A 20517-nucleotide genomic window follows, 5' to 3' on the forward strand; every position below is an offset into this window, starting at 1 on the left:
TAGATTAAAGTTAGAATATTTTTAAAACAAGCATTCACATTTTAAGAATGTTTGTTTTATGTTACTTTTTTTTCTTTTTCAAAATGAAGATGGGAAGAATGTTTTTATGTTTGTTAAATGGTTGAAAATTATGTTAATTATATTTATTTTGAAAATAGACAATTTAATAAATTTTGGTACCCATGCCCGTTAAAAAAAAAAAAAAAACTTGTTATGATTCAAATCATGGTTTTTTTTCTCTCTTGGATTTAAGGGCAAGATCATAGTAATTAATTTGGATTTGAATCCATAATTTTAATTTAGTGATAAAAAGCAACATGAACACCAGCTCGCGGTAATAATGTCGTGCTTACATCATCAAAGACTAAAAACTGAACAAATGACAAGAACTAAAAATGACCTTTTTTACAAATATTAGAAGAAGTACAAAAAGTAACGAAGTTTCATTAACGAAAAATAAAAAGCTTAAATATAATTATATTTTTCCTTCACATTTTTTTTCATGTTTTTTTTTTCTCATCCTTTTTAAAATGACATTTTTTTTCTCATTAATTATATTTGTGGTGAAAAATAATTCAAATTTGAAGAATATGTTAGAATTATGATATTAATTAGAGATAAGATAATTTTTTTCGACATTTTTATAATATATGAACGATCTTACCAATTAATGTTGTGAAATTGAATTAAATTTAAAATTTATCTCATAATAAAATATAAACACAGTAACTCTAAACTTCATGAACAAGTTATAATATTGTGTCATATCAGTACTTCTTTTATTTGAAAAATTAGGAGAATGGAGATGCAAATAAAAATATTGGTTCCGAAAGTCTCGAATTATGTTAAGTTTAACAGAAATTTAAGATCTTAGACATATAAAGTATAGAAAAACACACTCAATATTTTACGATCAACTCGCATTACTCTACTATAAACGTACTAGGATAAAACTTGTATAAAACTTATATGTAGTCCATAAATATAATTATTTGTATTGTTCTTTAATTATAGCTGAAATTTCATTTCAATAATATGAATTTACATATTTAATGAAATTATTATACACGTGTTGAAATAAGACTAATATAATTAGATAATAATGCGAACAATATTTATGATATCAGATTTAGATTGAAACTTCCTGTGCCTAGTAAGAATGTGCATTCTCGTTCTAGTTGGTTGGTGTTTAAAAAGTATGTATTCCAATTACCTTGTGCATGTTATTTATATACATAATAAGAAAGAAATTACATCTGTTTTGTTTTATCTGATGCATTCAAAATAAGTTGAATATTTTATTCTTTAGACTTAAATGCAAAATTATAATTCATTTTCAATCTAAATTTTGACAAAATTTGGTTTTCCAATTTTAAAAATAATAAATACAGTATTTCTAACCGAAATGTACTTTTTGTTTTAATCCATATTTCAAACTACTTTTGAGTCATTTATACCATTTGACACATCACTAATGCAAAAAAACATATTCAAAATGGTCTAATAAATTTCGGTTCTAAAATAAATGAAGTCTTTTAAAATGTTTGTGACAATGTTGAAAATAATTGATGTCAAAACATTTTGCTTCACTAGTGCGTTTTAGCTCAAATGTCAACCCAAAATACCTTTTGATACAAAAAAATTTACATTGAATTATAAATACTATATATTTTTTATTTTTTATAAGTTTGAGGATTAAAATATATATAAAAAATTTAAAACAAAACAAAATTTAAATTTTTTTATTTTAATTTAGAAACTAAAAATATATTTATCTCATAAAAAATTAATAAGAAAAAATTATTGATACTTTGTCGTTGCCCATAGTTGTTTTACAACTAGTTAAATCAATTTGGAGAAAAATCTTAACAAAGATTGTCATATTATCACTATTCCATAAATTATCTTGACTCCATCATATATATAATATATATCTCCTTTACGAGGACAATGAGAAACATACAAATGACAACTAATCAAAATGCTTGCACGACAAACTAATGCACCAGTATGTCAAAACTATCAAAATAAATCCCATTGAAGTATGTATGAAATGTTTTCTTTTAATTACTACTAGGCTACACTTATTATTGATTTAGTGTCTATTTAAAATAAAACTTTTTTTATGAGCATTTAAACAAAATATATTTTTTTATAAATTCAAATTAGTTTATATCTAAATTAGAAGTTATATCCTAAAAAAAGTTAATATAGTTTTTTTAACAAAATAACTTGTACATAAATTAATAATAAACAGTTACTTATAAAATTCATTAAATATTGTTTTATTTTTCAGTTTAGCATATTTTAATGTTAGTTAGTCAGGAATCACTAAAGAATTCTATTTTTTGAAATTTTGTTTACAAAAATTTCGTTAATTTTAATAGAAGTTACATGAAAATATACAATTGTTTTTTAAATTTCTTTTGAAATTTATGAGGAAAGTCTTACAAAATATAAAAATTTAGTAGTGAATATAGTCGAGCACTAATGATCACTAGTTTTTTAGTCTATATTGAGAAAACGATAGATTTCTTTATAGCGCACACTTTAGAAAGTGTTAGTGTCCTCTTTTAACATATTATTACCAATAAAAAAAAAAGTTATTTAGGGTCATAAAGATTCCCGAGTAATGAATTAAAAACATTATCATCTGAGAAGGGCCGGAAGAAATGTATTTGTTTTACAATTGCGAAAATGAGTTGGAATCTGTGAGTCAATCTGGTTCATCATGAATTTGGGTGAGTTATGTTGAAATTTTTTTACAAATTTAATACGAATTAATTTTTTATCCGGCTCACTCGGGTTGAACATGTGGTGAGTTAATCCGCAAATAAAAGGTTGTACAATTGTTTTTTGTTAAGTTGGACTTTGCATTTGAGTCATGTTAAGTTTTTTTTTTAGCCAAAACATAAATAATTTGTATTTTTGTGATTTTGGATTGTATTTGGATTGTGTTAAAGTTTATTTATATTTTAATTAAAATTTAGTTTTGACCGAAAAATAAATAAAAAAATTATATATTTTTTTAATTAAGTGAGTATGTGAATCAACTCGTTTAATCTACCAACCCGCGGTAGGTCGGGCCGGATTTGAATATTTTTGACTCGTTAATAAGTGAGTCGGGTTGGGTTGATTCACTAAATGATCAATCCGTGATAAGTCAACAGCGGGGTCGGATCAGATTACCCGTTTTTACACCTCTATTTTTTTTTATATAAATTTTTAAAGTACTACAGCATTATTTCTTTTCAATTTCTTCAAGATCGGTACGAAGACCCAAAATTGACAAATGTTCATATTTGGAAAGCTTGGAAAAATTATAGCGTTACTTTTAACGAAGGGATTAAGAATAATTGGTTACTTTTAATATCAATCATGCAAAAGATAGCACTTATAGGAGCGACAACTTTCTACGGTGTTCTGTTGTTGTTGTAGTTCACGAACACGTCACCAATTTTTTAAAATGTAACGATAATTTTTGTAAGGAAGATGCAACCAGAAAAAGTTAGAAATACAACTATTTAGATTTATACGTCGATAAAAAATAGATGAAATAAATTCACATTTTACTACATTACTCTGGTTATGTTTGAAATTTGAAAGAATTGTTAATTTTTTATATTGACGATACTACAAATATAAATAAGGATATTTCTATAAGTTAGTGTATTTCTTTGTTTTTTTTTAAATTATTAATTTTGTAAAGTATAGTCTAATTTAGAAAACAAATTATTTTACAAACGTTATTAATTTATGAATGTTTAACATACATATGTTGTTAGAGAAACCATACCATGTATACCACTAATTAATTAATGTTTAAAAAGAAACTTAAAACATGATTTTTAATCAGAATAATCCCATAATCATATATAATTTTGTCTAGCAATTATTTTAAAAGTTACACTAAAATCAAAATTTAATCGGTGAATTATTAGTTTTAAAGTGGGTATTCACCAAAGTCCCATATCGAGTAATATGAAGAAAAGAGTAGCAGAAAAATACTATAAAAATAAACAGTTGGTTTTGAAGTTGTCACTACAACTCAATAGGTCTTTTGTGTGTATGAGGGATTTGGATAATTGTGTGTCATTGAAAGGTTTGCAGATGTAGTTTTTGAGGTGTTGAACCATGTCAAATTTCTTGTGTACTTTTATTTATTTTTTTGCTTTTGTTTTGGGTTTGTTTCTGCTTGAAGAGGTTATTATTTTAGTGCATGATTTTCCGACATGAATTAAGTTGATTGACTATACATAAAATATATAATATTGTTGGCTCATATGTCAACCCACAGTCACAATTATAAACCTATATATATAAAAGAAATATTTATAAAATTTAATTTAAAATTACAAAAAAATAAAACAAATATCAATATAATAACACATCTCTTTACAAATCTCGTCATATATAAAATAACACAATCACATAAATTTCACGTTTTTATTCTTTATTCAAGAATTGAGTAAATTTATGGACACACAAATTATGAAAAACAAATATTGACCACTTTTATCATATTTGACTCAAGATGAGAAACATTCATAGTAGTTCATAAGAATAAAGTAGTCTTTTCAAAATCTACCCACTAAATGTAGAAACTTTCGTTAACTTCTCATTTCTAATGTCTTTGTTTCTTACATGATTTTAATATTAATAAAATGTGAATATCTCTTTTATTAATGAATTCCCTATTTAACACACACTACACACCTCAATTAAATCAATTATCACCTACCTAATATCATCATTACCGGTAATATTCAATGAAATTCAACAATAATCCACTTATAAAAGAAACATTAAATACTTTTAAAACATAGGAGAATAGTGCAAGAAAGATTTTGATTCGATCATGGACAAAAAAGATAGGTAAAAGTACAACTCATATAAGATCTAGTCTTTTTCTCACGATTAATATGTATACAATCATAGTAGGTGAATTTCAAAACATCACAAAAAGAAATGAAGGGTAAGCTAGTGAAGATTATCAATACTTCTTACAATAATATTATCATAAAGGTTTGAATAACAAAAATCAATGTCCAAATTATTATAACATCTTCATAGCACTTTGGAAGCTAAGTGTATCGAGTGACTTAGAAACCCTACATTTGTCATGTCTTTTTTCCGCCTCTCAAAAACTATAACTATAGATTTAAATATTAGAATCCACAATCTCATCATGAACATGACCAAGGTAAATTTCTACGTCTGCAAGGTCTAGTCCTTTTTCATATTGAATTCTAGAGTATAGAAACCTCATTCGACTCTTATCACTAGAAATCATCCTCTACTTAAGTATGATACTAACAAAGCCAAGATAATCTGCACACGAAATCTCTCTCAATACACTATCTATCATCACATCACATCAAAATCAAAATAATACTCACTCTGTAGGAGTCATTGCATACACAACACTCACACAAAAATTCATATTATATTTTTATCACTTCAAATCAATTTAAAACACACCGAAAACAAAAGATTTTCTCGAATCCTCACCCAACGAAAATATGATAAGGCTCCCTAAAACTAAAATTCCAAGTCGCGCCCAACACCACATATAGGGCGTCCAACTATTTATGCCCATATGCTCTTTGGATAAGCATTCACCCTACAATTATACTCTCACCAAACACCCTTCCCTCGTGCCCCCAATGATGGCTAATTGGCGTTGGTGCCATAGCCCCTAAGGCTCTCTATAATCCATTTTTCGAAATGTGTCCAACAATATTTAGATGGCGTTCAATGATCCAAATCCCTGAAGCTCTTTGGAATCCATTTTTAGGGTAGCGCCCAACAATTTTATGGTTTTTCCTAGCATTATTGCAAAAATCTCATAGTAGTAATGCGTACGAGAATTGGTCCACTAGTATATCTAAATTATTTTAAGATTTCCTTCTATCATATAAACTTACTATTTTTAAGAATGTCTCAGATACACCAAAGCACCAATTTAAACACACTAAACATGAACCACCCTTTTTATCTAGTCCCATTTCTTTATAAAAGTTGCACCCCAAATACTCAAGATCAACACAAGGAAAATTATCTCAACAGAACAACCCAACACTCATGCCATCAAAGTTCAATTCCACACCTCTTTCACAACTCTCCTCTTCATCATCACAAAATAAAGAAAATCAAATCACTCATACTAACATAAATAAGCAACAAACAATATCCAAAGCAAAAATCAAGTAGTTTAATGAAATCCACAAAGTCTCGTCATAGTCGTTTCAATGTTACTATATATAACTTTAAATAATAGTATTTTAGAATCTTAACTAGCTTCCCTTCAAAATAACTTGTCCAAAACTAAAATTTTACTACTTAATAAATTGAACCACTCTCAATCAAAGACTTATTACAAAATATTTCAACAAAGCCAAATATAAGATAAATTAAGTCAAAAGAATTACTTTTCTCAATCATCTCTATTAAACTTGATGACTAAAATATTATAAAAACTAAAGGAAAAAAATTTAATAGAGTAAATCAAAACTTACTCTATTTAATATTTTGATCGATTCAAAATATTCCTTATTTTTTTCGTAACTTAAATATGTTATTGATATGTATCGTGTTTAAAGGTAAATTTAGGAGAAAGAAAGATGACTAGGATAGGTTATGTAAAGAGATGCTAAAGGGAAAAAGATATACTAGAAGGGTGCAGGTTTTCAAAGTTTTCAAATCAATCTCTTTGGTTTTTATTATTATTTAACTACTTTACAGATTTAATACCCATACAGAAAAACAAAGAAAAAGAGAGTTTGAAATCTAGAAGAAAAAAAAAATACTTAACTTGAAGAAAATTTGTTTTGGTTACTATAGATTTATTATTTGTTATTTCCTAAGTCATAGTTTTGGAAAATAATAAAGGTAAGTGATTGTTAAGAAAATGCAATGAGAAAATTAAGAAAATTTAAAATTTTCGGAGTAGTAATTTATAAAAATTTAAAAAATGTTATGATTATATAAAAATTCTTGCTTTTTAATTAACTTTTAAAATTTAATTCCTATTACTCCTAAAAGCAAGTCCTCATTGTACCTATAAAAATACCAAAAAAAATCTATAGAAATAAAGTATTTAAATAGGGATTACATAAATTATAGTTACTGACAGACACCACTCGTAATTTAAGAAATAATTTACTTTCAATAAATGCAATTATTATTGTTAATAGAACAACACATATATTAATTTATCCAAAATGAATAAGTATTTTACTGCTAGATTGTCACAATTAAGTATATAAAAAGTCTCTCTTAAAAGGGGAATATAGTAAATTCAACCATTAATATATCTAAAAAAAATTATATCTGCATCATAAATGAATTTAAAATCTAATTCAACCTCACAGAACTGACTTATAATATGAAATTTATGAAATTATCTTACCCTAACTTTCAACAACCTCTCATAATATATATATCTATATAATATATATATATATATATATATATATATATATATATATATATATATATATATTCGGATAGCATAATTTTCCATGTGATAAGAATTTATAAACCGGAGGTAGCATCTCTAATAACTTTAAGATAAAACTGTTTGATTTTGGTATTTTTGATTCATCTAAAGAAACATGCTTATATTGAAAAAGTGTAAAACTGTTTTAAGAATGGCATGCATTCTAGGAAAAGCATAACAAAGATTGAACGGTAGAGGGAAATCAAAGGATGGAATATAAACCATGTTAAAAGTGGACCCCACCAGCAACCATAATAAAGACCCTTGGAGTTACCAAAACATTAACAACACGCACGCACACAAACATCGCGAGTAACCCTTGAACTCTAATCGCGCACGTAAGAATCCGACACCAATTGTTCATTTCACATCAATGGTTTCTTTTTTTATTTGTTTATTTATTTATACATGCGTGTGACAGACGTCTATTTAATTTGGATAAAGTGGTAGAGAGAGCGAAACGAAGAAAACAAAAGCAAGAAAAGTCACACTTAAATTATCGCCGCTTCTTGTACCGCTGGCGATATATTGCAAGGAAGCGTGTGAAGTGAAAAATGATTATCTCGTGTGAGGAAAAAAACGCACGTCGATTCACTGTGACGCAAGACATTTTAAACGGTTCCAATCAAGTCGCTTTTGTATTTATCTAGAAAGAAGGAGTGCCATTCACATGTAAAGCTCCCCATCATAATAAATATAAGTGCGACTTTCTCTCCACTTTTTTTTATTATTATTTAATTCTGTTTTATTTTTTCCTTTTCTTAATCACAATTTTCTTTTGCATAAATATCTCCTCTTTATTTTTCGTATTATAGGTAATTTTATGAAATTATTTATATATTTATTATTATTATGAGTTTGTTGTTGACGCTCCACGTGATTGATGTTAATATGGATGATAAAGTGCCACTTGTCGTCTTTATGGGAATAAATACGGATTGATGGTATCCTCCTTCCTGGCACCTGGACAGCATCAAGAGTCAGAAACTCAGAATTGCTAAGTTACAGTACACTACTCCTTTTTAGACCTTCAATATTCCAACGTAAATATTCTTCTTTTATAATCCATTTACTAATAATTCCCCCTATTTTATGTGTATTTTATCAAAGTACTTAATATTAAACTTAATTCAATTTTATAAAACGTATATAAAAGATAAAAAAAATTTGTATTTAAAACTAGATATTAATAAATGGTACCATAAAATTTCAGTAATGAATAAAACAACGTAGATAACTATTAACGAATTTTATTAAGATGATATCATATATTACAAAATAAATTTAAAATTTAATTAAACTTTACAGAATTTTGTAAGATAAGATGTATTTGAATATGAAATATTGTAATATTTGAAATATGCAGAATAAGTTGTGTCCGTGAAATATGTAATGAATAGGTTGATTTGAAAAGGTGGGAGGAGTAAATGTGGTTTGAAAAGATGAATTTGATAAGAAAATGGGTTAGTTAAGAGGCAAAAATAAGAATATAGTATAGGGGGAAGTGATGTACTTTGCTACTTTAGCATCAAAGAAAGAAAGCATTAATTTGGTTGGGAAGGGACCCATGGTTTGAAAGGTAGGAACTTAATTGATATGTGTCTTCACCAACACACGTCGCTTTCTATGAGTTTTCCTGGTTCCTTCATGGACCACTCCCACCACTCTCTTTTCTTTCCTTTATCTCACACTCTACCTTCAACCAATCTCCTCTTTGCCTCTCTCCACTTTTAACAAACATACTTAACTCATTGCCTTCTCCACAACCTACCTCATCCTTTTTTTCCAAAATACTAATCTCTTTCTTACCTTCTTTTATCACATGCCTCTTTTCAATCTAGCCTTCACTACTCAACATTAATTACATATAAATTCAACTTACATACAAAATTTTAATTAAAACAATAAATTAATGAGTTTTTGTCATTTTCTAGTTTCATTTTTTTTTTCATTCTACTTAGCGTAAAATCTTAAACTCTAATTATTAACAAATATTTATCATATTTCTTAATTTCTTCGATTACTAACTAATACATTGATGAGTTTATATTTTTCATGTAATGGTTGTTGGTGTTGAGAGATTATATATATATATATATATATATATATATATATATATATATATATATATATATATATATATAATCTTACACACATAAACTTTGACATCATTTTTAAATCAACTATTTTGTCTTGTTTCATTATCTTTAATGTTTTCTACTACGCCACCAGAACTTATAGCATAGTTCAACGTTGCTGTCACTCCTTGTTATGTTGTTGTCACTCACATTCACGTTTGTCACTACTACCCCTATCTCCCAATTTTAGTAATTCAATTTTATGATATAGGTTAATAATGTATTAATTTGAATAAATACCATTCAACATTCATATTTTAATGATCCTGCTTAAATAATGTAATAGATAATGTAACTTGAATGTTTTATTTTTTTAAATGAAATGTACTTAATTTTATATTTGTGAACCACCTAAGATATCGTACATAACAGCACCGCTCAATTTTGAAGCTATGGTGACTCTGTCCATCTTCCAGCCTTCTAGACAGACTAATGTGGGGGACAACCAAACTGTTTTTAATATATTTATTTTAATTTAGAAAAATCAAGTAAATGAATGAAACTATTGTTTCTTTTATTAAAATATAAAAAATACAGAATAAAAGTCGTTAAAAGCACAATTATCTACAGAAGAAAAATAAAACTTACTTTTTAATAATATTTTACTTCAGTACAACGTGTTTATGTGATAAATGTTTAGTAATAAATATACTTTATCATTATCTATACCCATGTAACTAATTTTTTATTTATTGCAAATATAATTTATAAAAGTGAAAAAGTTAAAAATTTGTCACAATAATTATTTTAAAAAATTAAAATATACATGTCATAAACATTTACTAAAAAACGTTTAAATAAAATTACTTTTCTTATTAAAAGAATATAACTAATATAAATTTATTAAATATTTATAAATTAATATTAAATTATGAATTATTGCAAATTTTAAATAGTTGTATCAATAATAATGTATCATAAATTCATTATTATATTTAATAGAAAATCTACATGTATATCTATACTAGAAATAATAAATATTAATTTTGTACTATTTTAGATTTAAATCTAAGATTTGTTTTTAATAAGTTAACATTATTTTTATTTTTCAAAAATGCAATTAATAATGATAAATATAAATTTTGTCACTGTTTATATATTATTTATAATACTTTTAATTTATAATTTTTTGTAAACATTTAAAATATGGGGATGTTAAAGAGGCTATGTACATAATACAACCTTTTGGTTTCAGTTCTTCTAAAAAGATCAAGTGGGTTGTCTAAAGAAAGTTGTATATAAGTTTAAATAGGTCCCAATGTGGTGGTTCAATAAACTGAGTCATGCGATTTTACAATTTGAGTTCATCTATTAACAAAAGAAAAACATTTATGTTACATGATTTACGTTTGTTTGTTTGTTAGCGAGGAAGTCAATGTAAAAGAAATGTGATTGCAATTTTGTAAATAAAATTAAACGATTACATTACACATATTTTGTTTGATGTAAAATAATTCATTTTACCTAATTCTACAGTGTCCAACATAAATAACATCTTTTATGTTGAACACTTTTTTGTTTGAAATACTTTTCTGTATATCAGAACACCTTTTTGTTTGACTTGAAAACAACAAAAACGCTCATGAGTAGGGGTTTGATCTCCAGCAAAAAAATGGTGATGGTTTGGAGATTCAATTTTGCGTCCTTGTTGTATTTGTTTCGCCGTTGAGGTTTGTATGTTAATCTTTCTTTCTTTCATTAGTTATCGTGACTATCTATTGGGAAAACTAAGTCATGGATTTGCATAAATGTCTTTTTTGTTTTGTTTGTGATGTTTGTCTGTAGAAATACGTTGATATTATTTGAGATTTTTGCTTCTAAATATTGTTTGGGATCCTTGCTTCTAAAAACATGTTAATAAAAAAGGTTTGTGTTTTCTTTTTTTTTTTCTTTCATAACGTTTAAAATTGAAATCAAACATTGATTCTCACCTTATTCATTTATACCAGAAAAAATAAAAACATTAAAATAAATATTTATGAACTTGTTTATGTCTGAGATGTTCCATTTCAAAGAAAGAATTCTCTTTAAAGTGGAAGAAAAATTAGAAGAGAGATTACGTCACTTCTAAAAGAAATTAAGTTAAATAAATTTAACAGTACTTAGTTCTTAAAGGTATTTAGTACCCTTAAATCTATATATCTCAATCTTCTTTCGATATGACCTGACTTCTTCTCTAATTTTGATTTTTTTATTCACAAATTTTTTCTTTTACTTTAGTTTCATTTAATATGTAACATATTAAACTGAAATATTAATTTTCATATAAATTTTTTTATTGGTTGAAGACTTTTTTATTCAACTTGATATGAATCAATATAATATCGTGCTTTTATGTCAAAGTTATAGACGTGTTTACGTCGGATAATACCAAGTTTAATATAAATTTAGGTCATACAACTTGTATAAATTTAATGTAAATTTACACCGTGTAGTTTTGTACATCTTAAATTATCTACCCTAGAATTAAATCAGACATATATCTCTAACATAAGAAGATAAAAATACTGACATAAATATCTTGTTGTGTTAGTTATTTGTTAATAAATACATAATTATTTTGTAAAATTTAATTATAAAACAGTCAAGTTTTGAGTAAAAAAAACTATTCAATAAAATATTGTAATTTTATATGTAAAAGACAAACATTGTCTTATTTTTGTTTTTATCGTAAGAGAAGTAAATAGGCAGCCGACTGCCGCAAGAAGCCAAGCAGGAGCGTCTGCCTCCTATATGTCGGTCCCGCTGTACAAATATTTAACAAATAGTATTGAGAAATAAACTAAATTGTATAATAAATAAACTTTTCGTGACAAAGTAAAATCAACTCGTATATTTATGGAAAAGTCCCTTCTTTAAATTTTCTAAAACTAACTTCTAATTACAAAAGACTTATTTGTTTCTTCCTATATTTTACTCATAATAAAAGTTCACTGAACAAGATCTGCGCTTAAATTAAATTCACTAATTTTACTTTAACTATACAGGATATTTTTCGTGTTTGCCAATAAATTTACATCATCCTATATAAAAATAATAAATATCTATTTCCTTACAAAATATCATAATGTGAGTTTAATTTATTCTATTCACAGATAATGTCTTACCCTTTTAATATAATTGGTTAATACTTATTACAAGTAATTCTGAAAATAATATATTCTTTATTTTATTAAACTTGACGTGTTTATATATATATATATATATATATATATATATATATATTAATTATAGTTAAGCAAGCATTATAGTTATTTAATATTTTAAGCATACTAAAGGGGTTAATTTATTATGTTTTTTTGTCTTGTAATGCGAAAATGAAATTGATTTCTATTTCAAAGATATAATTTGATTTTTAAAAAGTAATGAATTATTTTTTTTTAATTTAATTGAGTTCAATTTTTTAACATGTCAAAATGAGTTTTAGACTGACAAGCTGTAATTTATACACTATTTCGCATTTTAGTTCAAATATTTATATGCAGTAACATTTAAATGTCATTAAATTAAAATAATTATATTAATATTGTTTAAAGTTTTAAAATTAAATTATATCATTAATAAATTTTAATTTTATAAATAAAGTTTAAAAATTATATATATATATTTAATGTATAAAAAGATATTTAGTATAATGAAGCATCACGAGATGTAAATGAAAAAACAGCATCGAACAAAATCCAGAGATCCAGATTGATATCTATAGAGAGAAGGTTGCAGAGGGGCCTAACACCACGACATCAGTCCCACATTGTTTGCCTTCGACACATCAACCCACTGCAGTTTCCTATATTGTTACCATGCCTTTCAATAATTTTGATTTTTTGTTTTAGTTACTTTTTCTTTCTTTAGGTTGCCATCCATTGTATTCTACTATTTCTCGCATTGCTTTGTTAATTCTTAATAATGTTTTTCTTTTTATCTTGCATACAAATATAATTCTCATATTTATTTATATTGAAATTATTTTTAAGCCCTAATGTTTTTTTTTCCTTTTATTTTGTTTATGACAAGCATATAGAATAATCTATAATTAAGTATATTTAATAATTTTGAACTTGTAAAACAATGGACAACATTTTTCCCTTTGAGAGTAGGTAAATTAAAAGGAGCCAATTAAAATATTTGAAAAAGAAAAAAATTGAACAAAAAGTTTCAACTTCAACTTTTAAAAAACCAAAACATTTAAAATTTAACAGAGGTGTACATTGGTTAATTTTAATTTTCCTGTTGTATTTTAAAGCACTTATTATTTTCACCTTTTGTTTGTAATTTAAACCAAGCTATAATTTAACACTTCGGACAAAGTCTTATTTATCATGTACTTTATATTTTATTTAATAATTTTTTTAAACAAAGAATTGATTACTAAAAAGAGTCATGGTAATCTTTAAATCAAATCGCATTTTAAGTAATAAGTCTTTAGTTCATTGGTACAATATTAGGTTAAAGACAACATTCGACGTAATAATTCATAACTATCCAAATGACTGAAGTAAATAGTTACCATAGATGGAATCCATAATGGGCCCAACACAAGAATTAACGGATGTACGGTTAATTTTGATATTTAAAAAAATCTTAAATTATTTTTATTTATTACAATTTAAATTTTATTCTTATGTGTTTAGATGTTTTTTATTATATTCTTGGTTTTAATATATAGAAGGTGAAAGCAAAATTATCAATTTATAAAAGTACAGCATTAATATTATCATGGGTTTTGAAATTTGAAGATGAAGGACATCCATTTTTGTTTTATTACATGATGAAGGAAGGAAGTTGCACCCAAAACCTAAAAACCTTGTCACTAATGGGAACAAATTAAGTCTATATATTTATTTTTCATCCCCATCTTTCAAAACATTTTGTAAATGCTTTTTCTATTGTTTTTTTGTACTCTTCAATTATTTCTTTTGCATATCAATCAACCAACAAACAAGAAGAATGTTTCAACTCATACCCAAAGTTTTGCCATCATCATAAATGAATTTGTTGAGAGCTAGTGGTGATAAAATATTTTTCTCGTAATGCATGGGTTATAAATTTATCCTCAATATCATGTGAAAATAAATTCCATTTATTTTAGACAACTTCAGATTAATTTATGTGAATATTAGTTTCTTCTCAGAGACAATACTCACCTACTTACTCTGTCCCTCAATCAACTCACTGTTTCTGGTGTAGGGAAATGATTCCATGAACAGAAAAAGTCAACTGTAAGATTCACTTACGTATTAAATATACTTTTCTTGTTATTCTTTTACATCTGAAATGCATCAAATATGGAAAGAGAGAATATCATATGTTAGTCTGTTTCATTCTCCTTATGGCAACCAAAGAAGGGTAATATCATCGCCAAAAACAGTGTTATATGGTTCTGTAGTCCAATTTCTTCTTTGGATAATTGCTGTTCTTACAAGGACTATTCATAAAAATACTGAATTTGTGGCATTCATAATATCATATTTAGCAACTATTTCTTGACAAAGAAAATAAAGGTTGCAATCAATAACTGTATCCTCTGCTATGTATCAAAATGGTAAAAACATAAAAATAAAAGTTCTCTTTAGTCAACCTCTTAAAGCAATAACGACTGGTGAAATTTATTTAAGTTCCATTTGTTCAAAGAAACCACTTGAATAAGGAAACACATGCAAAAACATCACAAAAGTATTATTTCTCTTTTATCACCATTTATGTCTGTTGAAGCTCTCTGCACTTTTAACCGAGTTCCTAGTTCTCTCCTGCACTTAACAAAGGCATTTTCTGCATTACCAAAATGGTAAACGAGCAGGATGAATTTCTACAGCAACAAAATGTGTAGTAAGAGTTTCTACAGCTACAGAATTCTCCAGTGCTCTGCTTAACTTTCAAGAACAATGATAAAAGTAGGAATGTTGGTGCTGTCTAAGGTATCCTACCAAATTTAAAGCTGAAGTCTGCCGGAAAAGTAGGTAGTAAATATGTATATATATATATATATATATATATATATATATATATATATATATATATATATATATATATATATATATATATATACACATGTTACTTTGATGAAAGGAGCATTTATTCTGGTGGTCTTAAGCAACCTCCAGGAAGAAGGAACTTAAATTTATCTGCATTCTCTATCAAGTATGCAGGAAGATGAACTGCAGAAGCTGAACGGGGTATAGACCCCATCTTTTTAATCAACTCCTGGAAAGAGTATTCCTCAGGGAGCATATCAAAAAGGTCATCTCCCTTGCAAATGTTGTTCTGAATTCTTGAATGACTTAAGAAAGACTTCCGTTTCACACGGTCTGCATGGCTATAAGCAGTCATCTTGAACACAAACTCCGAAATATACCGAAAACAGAAGCTGCAGTGCCATCCTGCATCGGAGAAGATTAAGTCTGTCTGCCGTGAGTGGCGGTATTGTGTCCGGGGACCAAAGACGTGGGCGGTAGAACGCCAGCTGCTGTAGTCCACCGGAAACTCAAACGAGTACATGTAATGCCTGAGCTCAAGATGCATTATGGGAGGAATCCCTTCACACCACTGAAGTAGCTTCAAAGTATGAGGACTTGGAATCTCATCTGTATCTGACATGAGAAGAATATCACCGTAGGAAATGCCTGCACGGTGTAACAATGAGTTCATCGCCCCACGTTGTTTCGATTCAAGCATGAATGGGTCCTCACGTGTTCCAGGGACTGCAACTCTGCCTGGATATATGTCATGGAGAGTCTTGTGCATGGCAAAGGCAAATCTTGGAAGATTGGAGGCAAAGAAGAGTTTCTTTGGAATGCCTGTAAACGTTGTATTGGACTCAAGGATCACAAATTTTGATACATAGGGAAAAAGTTCGCGCCATCTGATCTCTAGCAGGTCTAACTCATTGCTGAAAATGACAGCATCAAAAATGCGGCGAGGCTCGGAGCGAAGGGACCAACCATGAAGATTGCAAAGGTGGTCCATTGAGACATTTTCCGCATAATAGTGAGGTATACGTTTGAAAGGATCAGGGGGGTTGTCCCAAAGGGGACGGAAGAAATAGGAAATCTTCTGGCCATGGACAAAAATTCCAAACAGAAAAATTGGCACCAGAAATAGAAGTAACAAACAAAAGAACAGGGGAGGTTTTCTCCTAGAAATGAGGCGAGGTCGAGGAACCAAGCCTTGCACATGAAGGGGAAACATTGAATGTTCTAATTGATTTCCCCAGTTTGACAATCAAATTCAGAAATATCATGTTCGCCTGCAGCAGTTTTCAACGTAAGGGATCAGAAACAGCAACCAAAAGTGATCATATCCTACAATTCATGAGATAAATGAATACTAAGGTTAAGAAAAAAGTGCAGCATAAGTCCTCACAAAAATGATGAAAACTCTCGAAATTTTTTACCAAGGAAAGTGAATTTCTTAGCATAGACATAGTGCACGGTAAAGTATAGCAAAAATACAATTGCAGCTAAACAGGGGATTTTCCAAAAAAGATGTTGTAGTTTTTGTCAATAGGAGATACCAAAATTTCCAAACAGTTAAGTATTCTCACATTGAAGTCACATTTCAATAGACACCAACCAGATGTGAACAAAGGATATTCGGTATGCGTAGAAAAGTGCAGACTTTTATCATGAAAAAGAAATCTCAGAATGGATACCAACTAGTTTCGACTTTTAGCGAACAGTTTTTGAACAAGAAGTTTGGCAAGAGAATTAACACAATAATGCGGCCAAAATTGAAACAAATGACCTAACTCTTCCCCTTATATCACCAATGCTAATAAATTACAAAATAATTAAACCTATCTATCACAAAGATTTCAGACTTCTATGGTTTATCATGACATTCCTTTACAAGTGATGATTTTAAGTTTCAAACAGCAATTAATAATCCGCTACTAAACCCGGGCAATAAACCATAAAGGAACGAAATTAGAAACTTGGAATCAAACTGTTGGGTAAGAATCTACGAGGAATCATTCAAATCGATTCCCCTTTCCCCCGAACAAAAGGCAAACAAAACATTCACCCTTCTCATAACCCATATTGAAAGGAAAACCACCTTATATTGGCAAACCTAAGTTTCATAACCGACAGAGAAAAAAAAAATGGTCTCTGGGAATCGTGAAGACATTTTTGGCCCCCCACACCGCAATGAAACACTCATGCTAACTGCAAACCCGCACTAAATAAAGAATTGTAAAGAAAAACAACAATAAAAAGTGTTATAAATGCATGAAGAAGAATGAAGAATAGAAGAGTACCTTAGAGAAGTTGCAGAAGGTAAGAAAGAGATAGGAATAGAGGGTGGAAATGGATTGCGAAAATCCATTGAAAGGTAGGGAAGTGCGACAGAAGGGGAGAGGATAAGAGCGAAAATAGGTGTTCTTAATATCCCAATCCTAGCCACCAAAAGGATCCTTTTCTCGTAAAATTGGACTCTGGGTAGTAAGAAAGAGAGAAAGAGCCAGAGAGGAAGTGAAGGTACCAGAAAAAACAAAACAGCAAATTAAGGGTTTCTCAAACCTCCTTAACGACAACATTAACTTTAGTATCAACATCATACATTACATTAACACCTTCATCTTCTACTAATTATTGCATGATAGCAACACCAGTGAACAAATATAGTCTTTTTGTTTATTCAAATAACATGTTTAATTTTATCATACACGCCCAAAGATATCTTTCATTAAGAACTCGAATAAATAAAAATAGAATCTAAACTTAGTAAAGAATATTTTTAAAGTAACTAAAAAATAGTTAAAATATCTTAAATAATAGAGATAAACCATTACTGCTTCACCTTCCACTGAACAGTAAACTGAAGTGGTCCTGGTAGCAGTGTTTTTTTTTCTTATCTGCAAGTTATAGTTTTAGGGATTGTTTATGAAAAAAAAAAAGTGTTGTTAGATTTGGATATTGGGATATTGGAAGGTCAGAAGTGACATGCGAATAGTAAGGAACAGAGCGATGAATTCGGAGGGTTTAGTTCACAGTCTGTTTATTAAGTGGTGAAAATGGCTTTTAATATTTAATGCATAAAACAAATCATATTCTTATTCCATCATGAATCTTAGTGCATTTTAATATTAGGATATGTGATTCAGTGTATTCCAGTTAACAAATCCACTCTAACCTATCATAACCGACAAGTTGTATCTTAATGGCCCACTCAAATCTTTTCTCTTTCATCTCTCATCCTTCAATCCATATTATTTATTACGCCACAAAATAAAATTCAGAAACTTCCAACTTTCTTTTCAAAAAACCTGTGCTTGTAAGTTGTAACTGGGAAACTTAATGCTTCAGTGACTAGCTTACTAAGCTCAAGAGCACAGTAAATAATCCTCAGTTTTTATTTTTCTCTCGATCCTCATTGGTTAAGCATGATAAGGTTAATTAATAGAAGAAGATAAATTTATCTTAATAATCTTCAGAGTGGTTCCATCCTTTGTAGTATAATTGTGTTTCTTCAATAATAATATTTATAGTGATTGTACTAGCCTACTCTTAAAATGTTTTATTTTCAAGATTAAAGAATGTTTTATATTTAAGATTAAGGAATTGTGTAGTAATAAATAAGAATCTAATCTATTTTGAAAGATTCTTATTGTATGTGTGAAGAAGTCCTACTGCTCAAAACTAATTAAAAATAATAAGATATGAATGATAAATAAATCCAAGTATATTTATTTAGTAGAAATATAGATGAATTTAGTTACAACCAAAGTAAAATAAATACATAATTTATAAGAAATGTGAAGGGTGTCTAATAAATACTAATAGAAATAACTATAATAAAAAACTCATTAAATAAAGGAAATATAATTAATAAAAGGTGACATGTAAACTCTAAAAAATTACATTTTAAAAAATAGTGGTTTAAAAATATGAGACTCAATTATTTTAATATTAAATTTTTTTAATATAAATAGTTTTGCTCTAAAGGACTTTTATTATTTTAAAACACATCATTTCTAGAAACTACTTCTCTAGAGTTCTTGAGCTTGTCTAGAGTTCTTTAGCTTTTCTTAAGGAATTCTCGTTCTCTTTTCACTTGATTGAAGATATAAGACCACAGGAGTGATTCGCGCGGCAATCAGTATTGAGTATCTGTTGTATCTTCTGTTTTTTTATTGCATGTGAGGCTTTTTCCTCTTGCATGTATCTTTTTAGTCTTCTATATGAATATCTGCTGATCAGTGATCATATTAGTATGTCCTGATCGTTCTTGTGATGTTTTTATATGTAGATAGAGTATATTGTGGAGTTAAAGGTGTTTTAGTGTTCTTGAAGCTAGTAACTATATGTATGAATGTATAAAATTGATTTTGGTGCATGATGAAATGTTGAAATTGTCTGATGAATATGAACTGACATGTATGATTTAGTGTGGTGTGTGCTTAACTTGATGCTTGTCTGATCTAGTTGAATTTTAGGTTGATTGGGAAACTTAGAATCTGATAAATTGAACAAATTTATACTCTTCTCATATGCTAAAATAGTTTGAACCAAATCATTGAGTAAGGAACACCAATTTGAACACTTGTGATTAACAAAACATGAGTTAATAAGATACAATAATGTAATATGTTAAAAAGTCATTTTTAATAAAAAAAATATATTAGTATAATATTTATACAAATAATAAATTTGGCTTTAAAATGGAGAGAGACAATATTACTCTATTTTGAACAAAAAAAAATTGGGATAAAATTAAATTAAAAAAAGACATAAACATAGACTAAATTGAATCAAAGAAACATATATATGGACTAAATTGAAACCAATACAATGACAATTACAATGACACTAACACTTATAATGACACTGACACGGGACATTCTCTTATCATGTGGCACTGCCTTACCATGTGGTATTGACA

General features: G+C 27.8%; 1 protein-coding gene across 3 annotated transcripts; it reads right to left on the reverse strand.

The window, feature by feature from the left end:
- Nucleotides 1-15282: 15282 nt before the first annotated feature.
- Nucleotides 15283-18219, reverse strand: LOC114175147 (beta-1,4-N-acetylglucosaminyltransferase family protein). 3 transcript variants are annotated; one of them, XM_028059917.2, is made up of 2 exons: nt 17894-18219; nt 15283-16937 (listed from the first exon to the last, which is right to left on the reverse strand). In XM_028059917.2, exon 2 carries the CDS (start codon nt 16822-16824, stop codon nt 15712-15714), a length of 1113 nt encoding a protein of 370 aa, XP_027915718.1. In that variant the 5' UTR covers nt 16825-16937; nt 17894-18219; the 3' UTR covers nt 15283-15711. The 3 variants fall into 3 exon arrangements, with proteins under 3 accessions (XP_027915718.1, XP_027915716.1, XP_085527725.1); XM_028059915.2 differs by having other exon boundaries at nt 15283-16882; nt 17894-18215; XM_085671599.1 differs by lacking the exon at nt 17894-18219 and adding an exon at nt 17692-17838 and having other exon boundaries at nt 15283-16882.
- Between the last annotated feature and the right edge of the window lie 2298 nt (nt 18220-20517).

Source organism: Vigna unguiculata, chromosome 3 (assembly GCF_037176805.1).
Source record: "Vigna unguiculata cultivar grain cowpea cultivar isolate G323 ecotype 2 chromosome 3, ASM3717680v1, whole genome shotgun sequence".
Lineage (NCBI taxonomy): Eukaryota > Viridiplantae > Streptophyta > Magnoliopsida > Fabales > Fabaceae > Vigna > Vigna unguiculata.